The following is a 22,549-nucleotide window of genomic DNA, read 5'->3' on the forward strand; positions in this document are numbered from 1 at the left end:
GGTAAGGTAAAGTGAGAGGGGTGGGGTTGATGTGTGTTTATTTAAATAAGTTAAAAAATCAAGGTAAAAATATTCTTTTTAGGTAAGACAGGGATCCAACGCGTAACAAAACCAAACAGTAGGGACCTTTCGAGTTACAAAAATAAGTTAGGGACCAACCATGCAATTTACCCCAAACCATAAGGACCATTCATGTAATTCACTTTTTTTAATAAAATTTTATATATTTTGACTGGAAAAATAAAAAATATTACTAAAACGATTGGAGCTACAATTTTTGTTCTGTTAAATTGTAAATACAATCAGAAAAATATTACTGAATTTACTGTTGGTCAAACAGTGTCCAACAACAATGTAGAATTTTATATTGAAATGGTTTTTCGTTTTTTTATTTTCGTTATCTGGTCCGTCGATTAGATTTTTGACTCATCACCGACAACCTATAAAATTTAAACAGCAAGGAACACCCTTATTTAAAAAATTAAGAAATGAACTCATAATTTTTTATAAATCATTGGACTAATGTAATTTAGTCTAATTAAAATATTATATATCTTTCAACAAAATAAAGATAAAATCAAACTCTAAGCAAATGCGTGACGATTCTCATTGATTAAATCATACGCAATTTTGACCACTAACATCATAATATTTCCACAAGGGAGGATTTACGTACATTCACATCTTTAACTAAAATTGGGTGCTCTTTGAGAAAAGAAAACTAAACCAATGGGGTGATTTTGTATTTTGTATTTTTTTTTTTTTTTTGTGCATTTAATTAGCCCATAAAATTTGGCTATTTATACCAAACCGTATGAATTATGAAACACACAGACTATTCCCGATATAAAACAATATGAGAAACTTTAATTTAGCGTTGCCATTCTCCGACTCTGATGGTGGAAACCAATCGGATCACCGGAAAATACCGTTTTCAGATGTTATGGTCACAAAACCTAGAGATCAATTTTATGGTCGAAAATGGCAACCTATAGACATTCAAGTGGCATTATGGTTCGCTTTTGTCCATATATTAACCCTCTTTGCACCATTTGCATTCACTTGGGATGCTTTTTGGATCGCATTTTGTGGTTACTTGCTTACTGGAATTTTGGGTATAACTCTTTCTTATCATCGACTTTTGTCTCATCATAGTTTCAAACTCCCCAAATGGCTCGAGTATATGTGTGTTTACTTTGGGGTCCTAGCTGCCCAGGTTTGTATTTAGCTTCACTGTTATACCGAATATAATTTTTGTTCAATTTGATTAGGATTTTGTTTATTTAAACATGTGTATTGACGAATGAATGAAGTAAGCAAAAAAAAAAAAAAAAAAAAAAAAAAAAACAAAACAAAAACAAAAAAATGTACTTATGTTTTTTAGGAAGTTTTATATGAATTTAATGAACTTTATATAATCTATATTCTAATAAAAAGAATAGTTTTATTCTCCTTTTGACATGTGTCATCTTATTATATCTCTTAATTAATGCATACTGGTTTACTAAGTGTAAGATCCGTGTATTACACGGATTGTTAAAGAAAAATAAAGTATTAAAATGTAAATAATAAGTATTTTTTAAAATAAAATTTTGAAATAAAGAATAAAGAAACATATTAATTGCAATTTATTATAATATTTATTACATTTGATACTTATATATATATATATATATATATATATATATATATATATATATATATATATATATATATATATATATATATATATATATATATATAAGTATAAGATTATGTGTTTTTTTAATTTTAAAAATTGAAAAAACCCCATAAATTGACATGTGGATATTATTTATTTAAAAAATATCACAAAATGACAACCGTTAAAACTTATTAGAGATTGATATGTGGAAAAATTATCTTCATTTATTATAGTAGATAACCCATGGAAACCACGGGTTATAAAATCAATTGAACATTCATAGTAAAGATTTATAATTATTAATAAATTATTTTAAATATAATATTAATTAAGAAATATATCAAAATTTTAAAGTTATTATAACTTCAAATTTAACATATAATTAGAAAATGTAAATTTGAATTTTTGAAATGAGTTGCCTAATATATCTATATGACACACGATATAATATCGATGAAGAGTTTTATTAGTGTGATATTTGGTAAAAGAAGATTAAAACTATTCATTTATTAAAATATATATATATATATATATATATATATATATATATATATATATATACTATGTGTCACCATATTATGTCTCTTAATTAATTGTTGACACTTGTCACTCTTGATTATTCATTTGAAAATTTAAAATTAAAAATTTTCACTCTATCTATATCAAAATAATAGCATGAAAAATTAAAATTAAAATAAAATTAATACAAATAATAAAATGATATAATTTCACATATTTATTTAAATCAATGATTATAAATCTTTATAACTAAAAAAATCTCTTAATTAATAATTTATTTAAAATAATTGATTAATAACTTTGAATTTTTATTATAATAGTTTAATTAATTTTGTAACTATGATTCTCACGGACTATAAACTAGTATTATATATATATATATATATATATATATATATATATATATATATATATATATATATATATATATATATATATATATATATATATATATATATATAAAGTGGCTTATGAGTAATACGTTTTGTCTATTTCATATTTTTACCACACATCTATTTATTATTAGGACATTTAGTCCTTATAGTCTTGTAATTTACAAAAATAATCACTATGATTTATTTTACATAAATAATATTTAAGATTTTCATAATGAAAAGGTCATTAAAATATAAATAACATTATAATAAAAAATATTTTTCTATATTATTGAAATAAAAAATAATCAGAATCATATAATTTTATAAGAAACTTTGTTTATTTAATAACTATTTAAATATCTTATTTGGATTACAACTTTTCTTTATATTTATATTCCAAGATTTTGTGAGAAAACTAAAATCAAACGTTATTTTTATTCCAATAGAATGAACAATATAAATAATATTTATGTTATATTCTTACGTGCAGGGAGATCCAATATTTTGGGTGAGTATTCATAGATACCATCACAAATATGTGGATTCGAATAATGATACACATTCACCTCTTAATGGATTTTGGTTTAGTCATATGGGTTGGCTTTTTGACAGTGAATATATGGTTGAAAAGGTATAAAGTTTCGATAATTTGTTATAATTTTAATTTAGTATTATAAATTTATCTTTTCCATAATTTTAGAGGGTGTTTGGGTTTGCTTTAAAAACATCATTTGGACTTTTCACTTTTCCAAAAAATCATAAAAGTTCAAAAGATGTTTGTTAACTCAAAAAGTTCTTTTTAAAACAACTTTTCAGCAATAAAAAAATGTTGATTCTAAAAGTCACAAAATGGTGACTTTTGGACTCAAAAACAACTTTTCCATCCAAACACATTTTAAACCATTATTTTTGGAAAACAAAAAAAATACAAAAAGTCCTTTTATAAAAAGGACTTTAAGCTAAAAAAAAGGTCATACCAAACACCTCCTAAAATGACTTTTGTACTTTTAACTTTTCTAAAATGAATACTATCAGGAAAATTCTAATATTTTTGGAAAAATTTCATTTTAGTCTCGAAATTTATTTTTTGAACAGAAAAGTCCCGATTATTTCATTTTGGCTCAAATTAACAAAAAAAAATATCATTTTTTTCTTTTAATAGGAAATGACATATTATCGTGTAAAATCAAACAATCGAAACCATTCTATTTAAAAAAATAACATTTGGGACTAAAATGAAACTTTTCCAAAAAATATTCGGATTTTTAGGACAATTTCCCTTTCCAAGAAGTCAAAAATGTCCAAAAGATGTATATAAAAATTCTTTTTAAAACAACTTTTTGCTAAGAACAAAAAAACTGATTTTTCAAAAGTCATGAAATCATCCATTTTTGTTACTTTTGGCTTTTGACACTTAAAAACTTTAAAAGTTAATCCAAACAAATCTTAAAAACCTTATTTTAGAAAAAGTCATTTTACAAAAACTCTTTTTTATAAAAAAATATTTTTAAGTTTAAAAAGAAATCCCAACACACCCTTAGTCAAAACTCATGTTATAGTACTCGTCATGAAATTATTTTATATGTGGTTGTTTTAATGCAGTATCGGGAACGTAAAAATGTAGAAGATTTAAAAAATCAGACATTCTACATGTTTATACGGAAAACATACATGTGGCATTTATTTGGATGTGGTGCTCTCTTATATGCATGGGGTGGATTCACATACCTGGTTTGGGGAATGGTATATAAGTTTCATTTGAATTCATTTCATAAACTCATTATGAATAATTATTTCCCATATATTGAATACGTCATTTTTATAAACTTTTGATTTTTATATGATAAACTACGTGTGAGACCCATATATTACATGAGTTTATTTATGAAAAAAACACTAAATACAAAATTCTAAACATTTGAAAAGTATGAATTTATAAGAAAAATAAGAAAATATTAAATTATAAAAATTAAAGTGTCTTTTTTCTCTACTTAAACAAATAATTTAGATAAATAAATAAAGAAAATTAATGAATATTTAATTTGGTATTTTTAAAATTAGAAGGAAAATTTATTAATAAAATTGATACGCATTTATTGTTAAATATAAATACTATTTACAATTTAATAAAATGAAAAAAAATCATAAAATGACATATGGAATAAAAATTAATTTAAAACAACCACAAAATTACTTGTAACAAAATAAATAAGAATGTTACACATGGCAAAAAAAATCTTTATTGACTAGGAATGATAACTACAAAAAGACAACTTTTTTATAGAAAAACATATCCTCATACTTAAAAATCGTGTTTAAAGTTAGGGTTGACATGATATATATTGCCAAACCTATCAATATGGTCCATAAAAATATGATCTTACATGTTAAAGATCAACGAAAACCAAATGAAGGTTTGACAGATCTAGATCATGATCATATGGTTTGATCAAATAACTTGATTACCCTCCATTAATTAAATACGTTATAAACCAACAAAGTACATTACATTTTTTGGAAACAACCAATTTTATTAAAAAGACCCCGAAAGCAAGAAGCTAGACAATGACCAAATCAAAGAGTACACAAAGCAACAAATACATAGAAAAAAGAATGGGACAAGACCATTCCTCCTCTACAAATTCCTCATTTTATTCTTACATTTAATCCAAAGATAAACTAAGAATTTTATGTTCTTAGCCAAATTTTATAGGATTACATAATAATAAAATTGCATATTAACTATATTGTTAAAATTAACTAAGTTATTATCATCAATCAATGATTGAATTATTATTATACTATAAAATATTAAAATTTATGGTTATTCAAATCATATCAGAAAATATATGTATTTAAGAAGGTTGAAATTAATATGATTAATATGATTAATATTGATTGTGAACCAGATCAACTTAGTGGTCTTTATCGGTTGGTTCTATATTAAAAAAAATGTCTTTACTTTTGTAGTTAACATTAGTTTTAGCTATTATTATGGTTAATTAATTTAAACTGTTCTTTTAATATTCAATATGCAGATATTTGTGTATTCCTCACACACAAACACACACACACACATACATACATATATATATATATACATATATATATATATATATATATATATATATATATATATATATATATATATATAGGGTTAAGTTCATTTGAGACCACCTATATTTTGTGAGACCATGAGACACATTTTTTTATTTTATTTTTATTTTATTTTATTTTTTTTAGTTAATTCATGTTCCGAAAATAATATTTAAAAAAATAATTTTTTGATTTTTCCATTTATTTTGCATTTTAAAATTATTTTTAGAATATGTACAGTGTAATATTCTATTTAGAATATTTCACGTATTTTTCAAAAAAAATATAATTTTTTATTTTTTATTTTTTTTAGTTAATTCAAGTTTCGAAAATAATATTTAAAAAAAGAATATTTAGATTTTTCCATTTATTTTGCATTTTAAAATTATTTTTTAGAATATATCAGTGTAATATTCTATTTAGAATATTTCACGTATTTTTCAAAAAAAAAACGGAATTTTTTTTATTTTTTTTATATTTTTTTTAGTTAATTCAAGTTCCGAAAATAATATTTAAAAAAAGAATTTTTGGATTTTTCCATTTATTTTGCATTTTAAAATTATTTTTAGATTTGGTCTCACGGTCTCACAAAATTAGAATGGTCTCAAATGAACCTGAACCTATATATATATATATATATATATATATAAAGATGAAAAATATTTCTTTAGGTATACTTTTAGTGGCATAAAAACAAATTCTCATTATTTAAATAATAAATTCTCATTGTTATTTTCATTACATATAATTAATTAAATAAGATTATCAAACATGTCAAATATTTACATAAATTTGTGGGAGTTAATGAATTAAAGGATGGAATTAATATAGTATTTCCTTCTCTAAATAAAAGAAAGCTAATTCTATTGATAGACATTTTATATCTACGAATAAAAGACTTTTTTCCTTTTTGGGTAGGGACCGACCTCCCACTCTCTTATCTTATGCAAAATTTATTAGCGGTTGGGTAGATTATGCATTAAGCCTCTCTTAACCCTCCATTTTTCATACATGTTTATAAAAGTCTCTTGTCTTTCAAGATCTAGTCTAGATGGTTTGGCTAAATGAAAGCATTACATATTTTGATATCTCCGGCTCCTCAATGAATAGTTGGTCTGTCTAACATTACATCATAATAGACAACGCTAATATAATGGCATAGCTAGTGTTCGTTTCCCTATAAAAAATAAATTGTTTGTTTTTAACTATTTTATTTGAATGATTTAAAATATAAAATGAAGGAAGATAAATAGATATTATCAATTTATGATATGATGTTAATGGATAATAATTATTGATTATTTTAAAATAATTAATTTTAATATTATATAATGTTTAGCATTATGAATATATAGGTGTACTACTTTAATGTATGGTTATAAAGTGAAATTTCAAATATAATCAATAAAATTAGAAGAATATAGAAAAAAAAAATTAAATCTAGACAAAACATCATTTTCCTTATAATTTCTTACAATGGTCCTTAACTTTAATTAAGTTTACAGAAAGTCTATGTGATTTATATTTTCTGTGGTTCTTATCCCACCTAAAAAAACTTGTATATCCTTTTAAATTTATTTTATATTTTCTTTTAATTAATTTTACATTTAAAAAAATTAAAAAATAAAAAGAATTAAAACCATTTACCCTACCCACTCACTCCATCTTTACCATACCCTACCCTACACCTTGCCTTTTCCTTTCCGGTTGATATCCCACATTACCTCCACACCACCACTATCCACCACCATTATCATTATAAACTCCCACCTATCAAACTACCACATACCCGTTAACGTCACCATCACGATCCACGACATAATTGGCAGATGGTTTTGAATCAACAAAATTACTAATTCACGAAGCCATTTCTGATTTTAGCATCAATAAAAATACATTTCAGATTCCATAGTGGTTAAAATCTACATCGATTTCATGAGGAACAAAGTTAAAAAGGCTCGACATGGCATAGAGGAAGAAACATTTCATGAAAATAGATATAATTTTAGTAAAATAGCAATAATTTCATGAAAATATAACCGAAGTTGTGCTCTTGTGCTGCCATCGGTGGTTTAGCGACGACATACCTATGGTTCGTTGGTGGCTTAAGGAAGAAAAAATGGAGGTGATCGTCTAGTGTATTAGTGAGAAATGACTTCAATCATCAGCTGGTCCAACGGTTCGTAGTTTAGTGGCGATGATGACCGTCAGTTGCTTAGTGAGGTGGTGATCACCATCATGCATAGATATGTGGCGACTATCGATTAAAAGAATATATGGTTGTCTGTGGTGTAATCTGATTCATAGAGGGAAAGACAACATCAACAGTTGGGATATGTAGTCAGTAGGTATTAAGTGTGTGTGTGTGGGGGGGGGGGGGAGGGGGGGATGGGGTGTTTCCATAGAGTATGACGCCGATTCCCTTCCACTATTGAAGTGTATACATTTGGGGTTGGTAGACAGGTAGGGGCGGGGGTGTTTTTTATTCTCTTTTTCTTTTCTTTTGTCCAAGTTCAAATTAGTTAAAGAAAATATAAAATAAATTAAAAATGCTATAAAAGGTTTTTTTATGTAGGTGAGAGACCAGTCATAATAGAAATTAAAAATCACAGAGACCTTCTATAAAGTTTTCTAAAATTAGGGGTTATATCTAAGATTTTAGGAAGCCACAAAAATGGAGTTTTATCTTAAACTTACAGAGACCTTTTATGAAGTTTTGTCTTAAGCTTACAAAAATTCCAATAACATGTATTCATTATATAAAATAAAAAAAATTGTAGATTCACTTACTGTAAAATTATTGAGGGTGAATTACTTATAATTATTGAGGTTAAATTACGCTTGATTGAAATTGAGTTCAATAAATAGGTCATAAGAGCATCCACAATGAGGGTTCAATAAGTGTTGAAAAGATGATGACTATAATTGAATAGAAATTTAATCAGTGGTGGAGCCAGATTCAAAGTAAAGGTGTATCCCAAATCGGGTTCGGTTTCTCGGTTTTCCAAACTCGGTTTCAGGTTTAAACTCAAAGTCATTCAAAAGTTTAACTTGTTGAGAGTTAAGTAGCTTGTGTTGCTTATATAACAGATGTATATAAGCTATATTTCATGTTATGGCCGATGTGAGACAATTTTAAAATTTTAAAAAACAAGTTGAAAATCTAATAAACAAAATAAAATATACCAATGTAACAGCTGTGACATCCCCAAAATCTCGGCCAGAAAAGATCGATTTCATTTATGCTTTTTAAAATAATTTTCAGAGTAAATCCTTTTAATTTTAAAAGAGATGCGGAATTTGTTCCCAAAGACAAAACATGATAAAATAGATATTTATCAAAACATTTCATAAAGAAATATGATTTCATTTCAAAATCAAAAGTCGGGATGTCATGTTCCGATACAGGTCATAAAGCATAAACGATAACATTACAAGTCGTTCAATAAATATATACATATACAGACTTGTAAACAAAAACAACTTGATGTTCGCCCATCTTAAGCTCTTGCGCCACTTCCTGTAAAGTAAATCAACTGAGTGGGTCAGGCTTGGGAGCCTGGTGAGCATATAGGGTTTTCAAACCCACAATAATTATATTTAATTTCAACCATCAACAATAAACCCGATTACCCATTCCCGTTATCCTCACCTTACGTTCCTAAAAATAACGTCTATTATAAGGAACTTATTTTAGGATTTTTCATCGGGACGGATATTACTGCAGAGGGGCTTCCTCAACAATAAGTATCCTAAAGGCAACCATGTGGGGGATAGAGTACACCGGTGAACACGTCGTTCACAACACCTACAGGTAATGAGCCTGCTAGTGTTCCACAGGACAGTCTAGAATAGTCCGTGGTCGTCATCCATACTCTGCTGAATGACTAGAATAACACCAATAACACCAATAACACCGAGGCCTCTCATCTGTTTATTACACACCAATTACCTACCCATGTTCTACCCAACATATTAGTAGATAAAAATATACGTTTTTATACATAGTTTAAAAACCTGTATAACATGTTTTAATCAACACATATTCCACATAACAGATGAGGCATACACACATAACACGTATTTCATAGAGAATACATCAGATCTGTAAGATAGAAGAGAGTGAATATACACTCACACGTATAACAACCAAATATATACACATAACACGTATTTTATAGAAAATACTTCATAATATTGTGTTGGAATGAAAATAACTACACACTCACTTGATCAAGAGATGATCGGGCCGCACTACGGCTTGCAGAAGAGGTGTTTCTCCGTAGATCTGGAAGATCTTCACAAAACCGGGCTCCTCGCGGGCAGCGTTTCGGCTCGGGAATAACGCTCTTCGGGATCCTCGGGGCTTCGGATCTTACTTCGGGGCTCGGGAATATTACCGGGGCTTTGGGGTATGATTGGCACGCAAATCGAGGCAAAACTTTGAGAGAGAGAAGAGTTTGAACAAGAGAAAATGGCTGAATTCGAGTTCTATTTATAGGCTGCTGGGTCTGGGATTACGCGGGGTGTACTCAAATTACGCGGGGCGTACTCGGGTTACGCGGGGCGTACTTTGACGTCACTGCGTGCGTCGACTGGTGGCACTCGAGTATTGGTCAGACAAGTTGCAACCGACTGAGTACGCGGGGCGTACTCAAATTACGCGGGGCGTAATTGACTTGTCAAACTTCTAAATTGCGTAACTTTCGCATACGAGCTCCGTTTTCGACGTTCTTTATATCCACGCGAAGGTCAGACCATACTCTACAACTTTCATTTAGACTCCGTCGGCTAATTTTGCTTTTATTTTTATTATTTATTTTTAGAAGGCCGGGACAGAAAAACTTCGTTATAAATTCATAACTTCTTCGTCTGACGTCCGTTCTCGCCTAACTTTTCATTGCTTCGCTACTAACAACAAGATCTTCGATTCTCATTTAGATTGTTTCGGCTAAAAACCGCTCGATCTCAAATTCATATTTTACGTCACTCGGCGTCGTGTCGGTTCTGTCGCGAAACTTCGACAGGTCATAACTTCTTCGTTATAACTCGGATTTTGGCATTCCTTATATCTCCGGAATCCTTGTTTCGACCACTACAACTTTATGCAAAGATGTCAGGCTTATCTCACACTTAAATTTTGACGCTTATTTTATTCTTAATTCATTAAATTATAAAAATTAAGAAAATACACACATAAATCACATAATTCAAATAATTCACAAATAATACATTCTTATTATTTCAAGTTGAGTTACAAGGTTAACCTAGACTATTACATTGCTAAAAATGGCAAGCCTAGAAACACGGGCGTTACAATTCTCTCCACCTTAGAATGATTCCGTCCCCGGAATCACACACCAGCAAACAAATGTGGATAGCGACTCATCATGTCACTCTCCGTCTCCCAGGTGAGATTTGGCCCATTCGTGTGTTTCCATCGGACAAGCACTAACTCCACCATCTTACGTCGCAATTTCTTAGTCTTTCGGTCAACAATTGCCTCCGGTTCCTCAATCAACCTTTTGTTCTCATCGATTCTCAACTCTGAAAGTGGAATTATGTCGGGAACTTCTCCCGTGAACTTCCTCAAATAACACACATGGAAAGTGTTATGAATTCCATTCAGTTCTTCTGGTAGTTCGAGCTTGTAAGCTTGGTTCCCAATCCTCTGAAGAACTTTAAACGGTCCAATAAACCTTGGACTTAACTTTCCCCTTTTTCCAAATCTTATAAGTCCCTTCCACGGCGAGACTTTAAGCAAAACCGAATCTCCAACTTCAAAAGTCATCGGTCTTCGCTTTTTGTCAGCATAACTCTTTTGACGATCCTGAGCTGCTAACATTCTCTCCCTAATTATTTTCAACTTTTCAGCAGTTTGATGGACTATCTCCGGCCCCATAAACTGCTTTTCCCCAGCCTCAAGCCAACAAGATGGCGTACGACACTTCTGTCCATACAAGGCTTGATAAGGTGCCATCTTTATGCTCGAGTGAAAACTATTATTATAGGAAAATTCTACCAAAGGTAAATGTTCATCCCAATTACCTAGGAATTCCAAGGTACACGCTCTCAACATATCTTCAAGTGTTTGTATCGTCCGTTCGCTCTGACCATCAGTCTGCGGATGGTAAGCTGTACTTAAACACAACTTGGTACCCAATTCCTCTTGTAGAGTTTTCCAAAATCTTGAGGTGAAACGACTATCACGATCCGACACAATTGTTAGCGGAACACCGTGAAGTCTCACAATTTCCTTCACATAAGAATTCGCAAGCTTTTCCATAGACCATTTCTCATTGGCTGCTATGAAATGCGCACTCTTAGTGAATCGATCGACGACCACCCAAATCATGTCGTGACCATTCTTTGTTCTGGGCAGTTTAGTGACAAAATCCATAGTAATGTCTTCCCACTTACCCATAGGCACAGGCAATGGTTCTAAACTCCCGTACGGTTTCTGATGTTGTGCCTTGACTCTTGCACAAGTCACACACTCGGCCACATACTTCGCAATGTCGAGCTTCATCGTCGGCCACCAATAATAGGGTTTCAGGTCCCTATACATTTTAGTGCTACCGGGATGAATTGAGTACATGGTCTTGTGAGCCTCTTCCATCAGAAGATCTCTGACTGCTCCTGTCTTAGGTATCCAAATCCGATCTTGGAACACCTTCAGTCCGTGACTGTTTACACCGAACACCAACGTTTTGCCCAAACGTTCCTCCTTTCGGTCATTCTTCTCCGAAGCTTCCTCTTGAGCTTTCTTTATACTTTCCAAAATGGTTGAGACAACTTCAATTCTCAACGCTCTTGGCCTTCTTTTTTCAAGATTGACTTTCCGACTGAGAGCATCAGCAACAACATTAGCCTTACCGGGGTGGTAAAGTATCTCACAGTGGTAGTCTTTAAGTAGTTCCAGCCAGCGTCGTTGCCTCATATTCAATTCTTTCTGACTAAAGAGATATTGGAGACTCTTATGATCAGTGAAAAGTTTGCACTTCGTGCCATAGAGGTAATGCCTCCATATTTTCAGAGCGAAAACTACCGCTGCCAACTCCAAATCATGAGTCGGGTAGTTCTTTTCATGCTCTTTCAGCTGTCGAGATGCATACGCGATCACCTTATCTCTTTGGGTCAAAACACAACCCAATCCAACACCAGATGCATCGCTATAAACAGCGAAGTCTTCAACTCCATCGAGTAGAGAAAGTATCTGTGCCTCGCATAGTTTCTTCTTTAGCTTCTCGAATGCTTCTTTATGCTTATCACTCCAAGCATAAGTAGCTCCTTTGTGGGTCAAAGCTGTTAATGGACTAGTAATCGAAGAAAAGCCTTGGATAAACCTTCGGTAATATCCGGCTAATCCTAAAAAGCTTCGAATCTCCGTGGGACTTTTTGGTTGTTCCCACTTCATTACAGCTTCAATCTTTGCTGGATCAACCATTATACCTTCTTGGTTGACCACGTGACCCAAGAATTGGACTTCTCGAATCCAAAAATCACATTTGGAGAACTTCGCATACAGCTTCTCCTTCTTCAAGACTTCCAAAACTTCTCGCAAGTGTCTGCCATGCTCCTCTTGGCTTTTTGAATAAATCAGAATGTCATCAATGAACACTATCACAGATTTATCAAGGAACGGGTTACAAACACTGTTCATTAAATCCATGAATGCTGCTGGAGCATTGGTTAGTCCAAACGACATAACCAAAAACTCATAGTGTCCATATCGGGTTCTGAATGCGGTCTTCTCTATATCCTGCTCTCTTACTTTTAGCTGATGATATCCTGACCTCAAGTCGATCTTTGAGAAATAACTTGAACCTTGTAGCTGATCGAATAGGTAATCAATCCTCGGCAACGAATATCTATTCTTTATTGTTGCCTTATTCAGCTCTCGGTAATCAATGCACATCCTCATGCTTCCATCTTTCTTCTTTACGAATAACACCGGAGCTCCCCAGGGCGATGAACTAGGTCTAATGAAACCTTTGTCCAATAACTCCTGAAGTTGCATCATTAGCTCCTTCATCTCCGTCGGTGCTAATCGATAAGGTGCTTTTGCAATTGGCGTTGTTCCGGGCAACAAGTCAATACAAAATTCTACTTGTCGATCGGGCGGTAATCCAGGAAGATCTTCGGGAAATACTTCCGGATAATCACACACAACAGGAATATTTTGCATCACCTTCTTTTCCTTCTTAGCATCGATCACGAATGCTAAATATGATGTACATCCCTTGGTCAAACACTTTCTGGCTTTCATTAGGGAAATGATTCCAGAATTTACTCTGCGTTTATCTCCATACACCATAAACGATTCCTTTCCAGGCGGATTCACTTTCACTATTTTCTTCTTGCATAAAATTTCGGCATCATTGGCACTAAGCCAATCCATTCCCAAAACGATGTCGAAACCATTAAGTTCTATAGGTAATAATTCCTCGTGGAACTTATTCCCATTCAAATCAATTAAAATGTTTTTCATACGATGGCTAACAGGTACAATCTTGCCACTAGCAACTTCAACTAATAAAGCATTATCTAGTCTCACAATAGGCAAAGCTAGTTTTCTACCAAATTCATGTGATATAAAGGAGTAGTTGGCTCCAGAATCAAATAAAATTTGGGCAGACAATTTGTTAACAAGAAAGGTACCTGAAGCGACATCAGCTTCATCTTTAGCAGCTTCCAGTGTCATCTGGAATGCTCTCGCCTTTGGCTTTGGCGTAATATTGGGTCTTGCTGCCTCCTTCTTCTTCGGACAATCCCTTGAGATGTGCCCCTCCTCACCGCAACCATAACAAACATTCTTGGTGAAGGTGCATTCGTTGGCATAATGCCCTGGCTTTCCACATTTGTAGCATGTGGTTTCCCCGCCACACTTCCCATGATGCTTCTTCTTGCACTTGTCGCACCATTTCGCCTCTACCTTTCCTCCACTTCCTCTCAAACTAGACTTCGAGAATTTACTTTTCTTGCTGGACCCTGAAAATCCATCGATTTTCCTTTTCTCACCAACCTCTGACCTTTCTAGATCTTTTTCCCTGATCTGGGTCTCAACATTTCTAGCAGCCCAGATGGCGGCTTTCAATGTGGTTGCTTGCTTAACCATTGGACCATAGTCCGCTGGTAGTCCAAGGGCAAACTTGTTGACCTTAGAGAGTTCTGTAGGCACCAAATATGGGATAAACTTCATCTTTTCCGTGAAACTTGTAGCATATTCAGTAACGCTCAATTTCCCTTTCTTCAAATTCTGAAACTCATTACTAATTTCCAGAAGGTCCTGCTCGGAGCAGTATTGCAGTTTTAGTTGTTCCAGAAAGTCTTCCCAAGACATTTTGCTTGCTTCTCCCTTGGGCATAGAGTCAGCTAACAGCTTCCACCAACTCAACACGCCAGATTTTAGCAGAGGGATCGCAAGAGCGGTCTTCTGCATGTTGCTGCATTCGCAACTTTCAAACATAGTCTCCATTTCAGAGACCCAGTCCATAACTTGTACCGGCGTCGGGCTTCCGGATAGGCATGGTGGTTTGGATGCCATGAAATCCTTATACTTGCACCCACGACCATCATTTCCTCCATACTGGTTATTGCGTCTAACCACTGGTTGTTCGTCTTGACCAATGATCCCACTAAAGTTTTCTCCTTCAGACTGCCCTCCATTCTCCTCGGGCTCTTCCGCTTGAATTGACGGTTCTTCACGATTCTGCCTAAGCAGACGTCTTGTTTCTTCCATCTGACGATCCAACATCATTTGAATCATCATTTGTACACCAGCCATTGTTATCGGCTCAGGTGCAGCAGCTACGACAAGTACTTGTTCGATTATAGGCGGTTGATTCCTGTTTTCATTAGCATTTCCAACTCCGCTTCTTGTTCTCACCATTTTGATCTATACACCGAATAATTTCACCTTATTACTCCAAACGATTACATGCTAGTTCTAATATCGTATACATACGCTTAGAATCCTAAACACATAAACCTTCAGATCCGGTTGGCAACAAACCGTAGATCCGAACAAATAATATCATATATGGCAACATATAACATTTAGCACATAAAAGCATTTTAGGCAACTTTCCTAAAATAAACTAGTGCTTGTGTCTAAAATCCAACAGACACACACCTCGCAATCTCCACTTAGAATGCTAAGTTTAAGTCTAGAAATCCTACAAATTCCTAGTTCGCTTAAACTAATGCTCTGATACCAACTGTGACATCCCCAAAATCTCGGCCAGAAAAGACCGATTTCATTTATGCTTTTTAAAATAATTTTCAGAGTAAATCCTTTTAATTTTAAAAGAGATGCGGAATTTGTTCCCAAAGACAAAACATGATAAAATAGATATTTATCAAAACATTTCATAAAGAAATATGATTTCATTTCAAAATCAAAAGTCGGGATGTCATGTTCCGATACAGGTCATAAAGCATAAACGATAACATTACAAGTCGTTCAACAAATATATACATATACAGACTTGTAAACAAAAACAACTTGATGTTCGCCCATCTTAAGCTCTTGCGCCACTTCCTGTAAAGTAAATCAACTGAGTGGGTCAGGCTTGGGAGCCTGGTGAGCATATAGGGTTTTCAAACCCACAATAATTATATTTAATTTCAACCATCAACAATAAACCCGATTACCCATTCCCGTTATCCTCACCTTACGTTCCTAAAAATAACGTCTATTATAAGGAACTTATTTTAGGATTTTTCATCGGGACGGATATTACTGCAGAGGGGCTTCCTCAACAATAAGTATCCTAAAGGCAACCATGTGGGGGATAGAGTACACCGGTGAACACGTCGTTCACAACACCTACAGGTAATGAGCCTGCTAGTGTTCCACAGGACAGTCTAGAATAGTCTGTGGTCGTCATCCATACTCTGCTGAATGACTAGAATAACACCAATAACACCGAGGCCTCTCATCTGTTTATTACACACCAATTACCTACCCATGTTCTACCCAACATATTAGTAGATAAAAATATACGTTTTTATACATAGTTTAAAAACCTGTATAACATGTTTTAATCAACACATATTCCACATAACAGATGAGGCATACACACATAACACGTATTTCATAGAGAATACATCAGATCTGTAAGATAGAAGAGAGTGAATATACACTCACACGTATAACAACCAAATATATACACATAACACGTATTTTATAGAAAATACTTCATAATATTGTGTTGGAATGAAAATAACTACACACTCACTTGATCAAGAGATGATCGGGCCGCACTACGGCTTGCAGAAGAGGTGTTTCTCCGTAGATCTGGAAGATCTTCACAAAACCGGGCTCCTCGCGGGCAGCGTTTCGGCTCGGGAATAACGCTCTTCGGGATCCTCGGGGCTTCGGATCTTACTTCGGGGCTCGGGAATATTACCGGGGCTTTGGGGTATGATTGGCACGCAAATCGAGGCAAAACTTTGAGAGAGAGAGAAGAGTTTGAACAAGAGAAAATGGCTGAATTCGAGTTCTATTTATAGGCTGCTGGGTCTGGGATTACGCGGGGTGTACTCAAATTACGCGGGGCGTACTCAGTACGCGGGGCGTACTCGGGTTACGCGGGGCGTACTTTGACGTCACTGCGTGCGTCGACTGGTGGCACTCGAGTATTGGTCAGACAAGTTGCAACCGACTGAGTACGCGGGGCGTACTCAAATTACGCGGGGCGTAATTGACTTGTCAAACTTCTAAATTGCATAACTTTCGCATACGAGCTCCGTTTTCGACGTTCTTTATATCCACGCGAAGGTCAGACCATACTCTACAACTTTCATTTAGACTCCGTCGGCTAATTTTGACTTTTATTTTTATTATTTATTTTTAGAAGGCCGGGACAGAAAAACTTCGTTATAAATTCATAACTTCTTCGTCTGACGTCCGTTCTCGCCTAACTTTTCATTGCTTCGCTACTAACAACAAGATCTTCGATTCTCATTTAGATTGTTTTGGCTAAAAACCGCTCGATCTCAAATTCATATTTTACGTCACTCGGCGTCGTGTCGGTTCTGTCGCGAAACTTCGACAGGTCATAACTTCTTCGTTATAACTCGGATTTTGGCATTACTTATATCTCCGGAATCCTTGTTTCGACCACTACAACTTTATGCAAAGATGTCGGGCTTATCTCACACTTAAATTTTGACGCTTATTTTATTCTTAATTCATTAAATTATAAAAATTAAGAAAATACACACATAAATCACATAATTCAAATAATTCACAAATAATACATTCTTATTATTTCAAGTTGAGTTACAAGGTTAACCTAGACTATTACATTGCTAAAAATGGCAAGCCTAGAAACACGGGCGTTACAACAGCCAAGATTCGAAATAAATGTATAAAGTTATATAAAATGAGCTACGAAAATAAAAGAAAATAAATGTTTGGAAGCAGATTTGAACTTGCAACTTCTAGAAAGATCACTTAACGCCTTAACCATCTAAACCAATTACATCTTTCGTTATTTTCTCGTTAAACATATTAATATTATGTATATGTACACTACATAAAACAAAAATTTTCTAAAAAAATTATACTATTGAAATTTTTTTGAGGGATATCCCGGGATACCCCGTGATCTATTGTGGATCCGCTCATGAACTTAATGGAGTGTGAGTGATGACATGGATGAAAGTTGAATGCGAGAGTTGCATGATCATTAAGTGGGATTTAATCTTTTCTTTTTTAATTAAATTTTAAACCAAATATAGAAATTCATTAAACTTTATAGGGTTTAATGGAGTGTAGAGTAGATGTTAAAGGGTATAATTAAATAAAAAAATAAAATACTGATTTGACAGTGATGTAACAATCTATTGAACTCCTTAAAATTAAATACACTATGAATACCTAAGTGCAATTTATACCATAAAATATTAAATTGCTTATTGTTTAACATTAAATATATAAAAAAACAGTGTTAATGTAAATTAAAATATTGTTTTTAGATAGGTGGGTAATAGAGGTGGCAAATGACCCACGGGTATGGTCATTTTATCATATTTTTTGGTATGTCATATTAAGTCATGTTACCTCTATCTCAAAATTATAGTTTATTTTTTCTTTTTAGTTTATCCCAAAATAATAGTCAAATTATAAAAATAAATAAAATTTTTACCAAAATACCCTAATTATTACTTAACCAATTAAGCATTTAATGGAACATTAAATGCAAAGTAAGGACAAAATTATCATTTTATTAAATAAAGTTAGTGGTAATTAATGTTTTCTTAATCTGTGTGTTTTTTATGTGTAGACTATAATTTTAGGACGGAGGGAGTATTATTTTCTGCTCTTCTCCCCGTTTAAATGATTGGAAATGGTCTTACTTATGTCATCTCTCACTTTTTTTTCTTTTTTTTATTAAATATGTTAAAATATAATTTATTACAACGTAATTATATAAAATTAATAAAAATAAACTATATTATTAACTAAAAAATACATACTAAAAAAATACATAAAACACATAATCGAGACATAATATAATAGTACGACATGTTTAATCATCATCGGTCATAACATCATCATCATCATCATCGTCGATCGAATCATCTACAAACATATTTGATGCATCATTTGTATCGTTAAACAAAATTATCGTAAAATTCACCAATGACGAGATTTACAGTAGCATTTAAGACATGTTCCACCAACTCAGCCCAAAGGTTGTGGTGTCCAACTTTGTTGTATACTTCCCCTCTGTTCGGTATGTTTTTCAGCGTACAAATACCTACTCCGAATATTAGTAAATTGTCTTTTTCATTATAATGACAAATCGTTTTTTCCTTCATCTTCCATAATGATATTATGCAATATGATCATGCATACATCATGCTACTTATTATTCCATACTCGAATGATTGTGTCGGTACTTTGTATCTGTCAACGTCTCTTTAGAACACCAAAGACTCACTTGACATCCTTCCTAGCTGATTCTTGGGTCAACTTAAACTTTAATCATTTTTCATTGTTTAGACACGAGAATAATTTCACAAATACAACTAACTTGAGATATATCTCATCAGTTGGTAATACCCATTCTTGTGTAATTTTCCATTTTCTTGAAATGACATATCATACAATTTCTCAAGGTAGATTTCGTTGAATATTGACGATAAGTCTAGAACATTGAGGTCGTTGTTGGCACCCTATGGCCTAAAAATGTATGTCATATCCAAAGATCATACAACGTCACTACTTATGAAAGTATTGTTGGTTGTTTTCGATCACCTGACATGAATCACCTATGCCACACATTAGGGCGTAATGACCACCCCAAAGCATATAATCCATACTACAAAGCATTCTAGAGAATCCATGCTTGTTTTCATGTGTCGTATACAATTGGTGGATGTCGCTAGTTACATGCTTGCGTAAATACCGACCATGATAGAGGATAATCACAACTTTAGCAAACTTGTATAAACATTCTTTGGATCGTTCACTTTGATATCCTCTACTACTCATCCCATGAGTCCGGTCCCATGCCAAACGCTAATTGATGAATTGTCATTGTACTTTTTTGAATTGGAAAGAAACTTTTTTTTGCCTCTTGCATCCCATTTATAAAATTCAAAATGAAATAAATAAAAGTATTATTATTGTATCAACCCACCCTTCTAAGCAACTTTCCTTGCCTCTTGCCTCTTGTATCAACCCACCCATTTAAATTGGAGAGAAACTTTTATTTATTTCATTGTGAATTATAGAATTACAATAACCGTCTAATTCTTTAACCTAAGGTGATCGGATATTGTAAAGATTTTAATCACTTCTAAGCAACTTTTAACTCGATTATTTTTTTTTCATTTAATGCTTGTTTTGCGAGTTAAAAAATAATATGTTGTATCATTTTGTATGGTCTAAGTCAATTCGTCTCAAAATCCATGGCAGATCAATCGTAGCAAGATTTTTGGTTTGTCGGTTTTTGAACTATAGACTTATGAAATTTTACTATTCAACTACTAAATTTTATCACGGGATAAATTTTGAGAGTAAGGTGCTGTTTGTTTTTTTGAAGTTAAAATGTTTGCAGTCTGCGGACCACATCTGCAAGCCTTTGCGGCAGAAGAGGTGAACCAAATGTATGCAGTCTGCAATAAGAAGACTGTTTGTTTTTAACGTCTGCGGGCTGTTAAAATAAATTGAATTTTTAAACTTAATTTCATGTCATAAATATTAAAAATACATTTTTAACAAAAAAAAGAAAGAAAAAAGAAACTGCACGCTGGCCCATGTTTTTTTTTTTTTTTTGGTTTAGGTTAAAATGAGGTCTGAAGACCTTTGAAGACAGTGGCCCATGTCTGCGTCAGGAAGACCTCGTATAGACGTTTTCTGATCTGCGCACTTCCAAAAAAACAAACAATCTGCGAGGGCATATATCTGCGCGTTGTCTGCGCGTCACAGACAAAAGTGGTTGCACAGATCTTCACACAAAAAACAGACAACCCCTAAGTAACGACCCAATAGAAGTCGGTATAAGCCCCAAAACGGTTTGTAGGAAAAGGACCACACTGTTAGGAAATAACCTACCATAACAAATATTTTATATTCTTTCAAATTTTCGCTATATAAATTTTGTTTCTATTTTTTACGCAAGAAAATACTAGTATCATCATTTGTATATCATAAGCAGTGGCACTTTCTTATTTCATAAAAACTGTCCTCAAGGCCCACGAAATCGCTTTAAATGAAGCCCATCTACAAACCAACAATCTTACCAAAGCGTGGTTCCTGAGCCATTTTTAATTTTCATTTTGAAAAGTCTTGCAAGATCTACCATGTCTTCCTATATCTTTGAAATAGAACACCAAATCCCTTCGATTATATTTTTTAGCCAATAAACAAAGGGAAATGTCATGACCACTACTTCAAATATATCCGACTTAGATGCTTGCACATATGTAATTTCATCGTTTATATAATTTTTTTTGAACCAAATTAACTAAACATAGATAGTTAATTTGCAACAACAAAGAATAAAAGGAACAACAGTATGCTAAATAAATGTTGTTTATCTCAAAGCGAATTGGTGATGGTAAATAAATGTTGTTTATCTCAAAGCGAATTGATGATTTTTCGTATATTGTCTCGTCAAATAAACAAAAAATACTTGATACATAATCATAAAATAATTGTAGTACAATATGTTGCTTTCGATATAATGTGTATAAAAATGTAAAATAGTACGTATATGTGCATGATAATACATATATTTAATTAAATTTCACTCTACATTATTTATGTAGGGTGTTAGGACTGTATGGGTATATCACCTCACGTTTTTTGTGAACTCTGTTTGTCATATTTGGGGAAACCAATCTTGGAATACCGGAGATCTCTCCAAGAACAACTGGTATGTTTTTAAATATCTGAATGTGCTAATTATACTAGTATCCAACATAAATAAATATTTGTCCAAATATTGTGAAGGTTGTTAGGAGTGTTTTTTTTCGGAGAAGGATGGCATAATAATCATCATGCATTTGAGTATTCAGCTCGACATGGATTTGAGTGGTGGCAAATAGATGTTACTTGGTACATTATAAAGTTTCTTGAAGTAGTAGGGTTGGCAACCAACGTCAAAGTGCCAACAGAAGCCCAAAAGCTTAAAAAATCCAATTTCAGTTCAGTTAATAAATTCAAATGATTGAACGTTTATTTATAATATAAAGCATATCTTTACAATAAATAAATATTGGAACTTGATAATTTTGTCTGTACTGATGTCCATACGCATCAATGTGTGTATATTAAGGTTTGTTTGTTGTTGATATCTTTCAGAATATCCAAAATTATGCTTTGATTTTAGTTGGAAATAGAACTACAAGCTGAACTATTGATATCTACTCT

The 22,549-nt window shown here is 32.6% G+C and overlaps 1 protein-coding gene across 1 annotated transcript; it reads left to right on the forward strand.

The window, feature by feature from the left end:
• The first annotated feature begins 765 nt into the window (after positions 1–765).
• LOC145001522 (palmitoyl-monogalactosyldiacylglycerol delta-7 desaturase, chloroplastic-like) lies at positions 766–22,518 on the forward strand. Its single transcript, XM_078960897.1, has 5 exons — positions 766–1,216; positions 3,050–3,190; positions 4,162–4,302; positions 21,946–22,052; positions 22,130–22,518. The coding sequence occupies exons 1-5, from the start codon at positions 857–859 to the stop codon at positions 22,344–22,346; spliced, it is 966 nt and encodes a 321-aa protein (XP_078817023.1). The 5' UTR covers positions 766–856; the 3' UTR covers positions 22,347–22,518.
• The last annotated feature ends 31 nt before the right edge of the window (positions 22,519–22,549 follow it).

This window comes from Lactuca saligna, chromosome 1 (genome assembly GCF_052625555.1).
Source record: "Lactuca saligna cultivar CGN05327 chromosome 1, ASM5262555v1, whole genome shotgun sequence".
Lineage (NCBI taxonomy): Eukaryota > Viridiplantae > Streptophyta > Magnoliopsida > Asterales > Asteraceae > Lactuca > Lactuca saligna.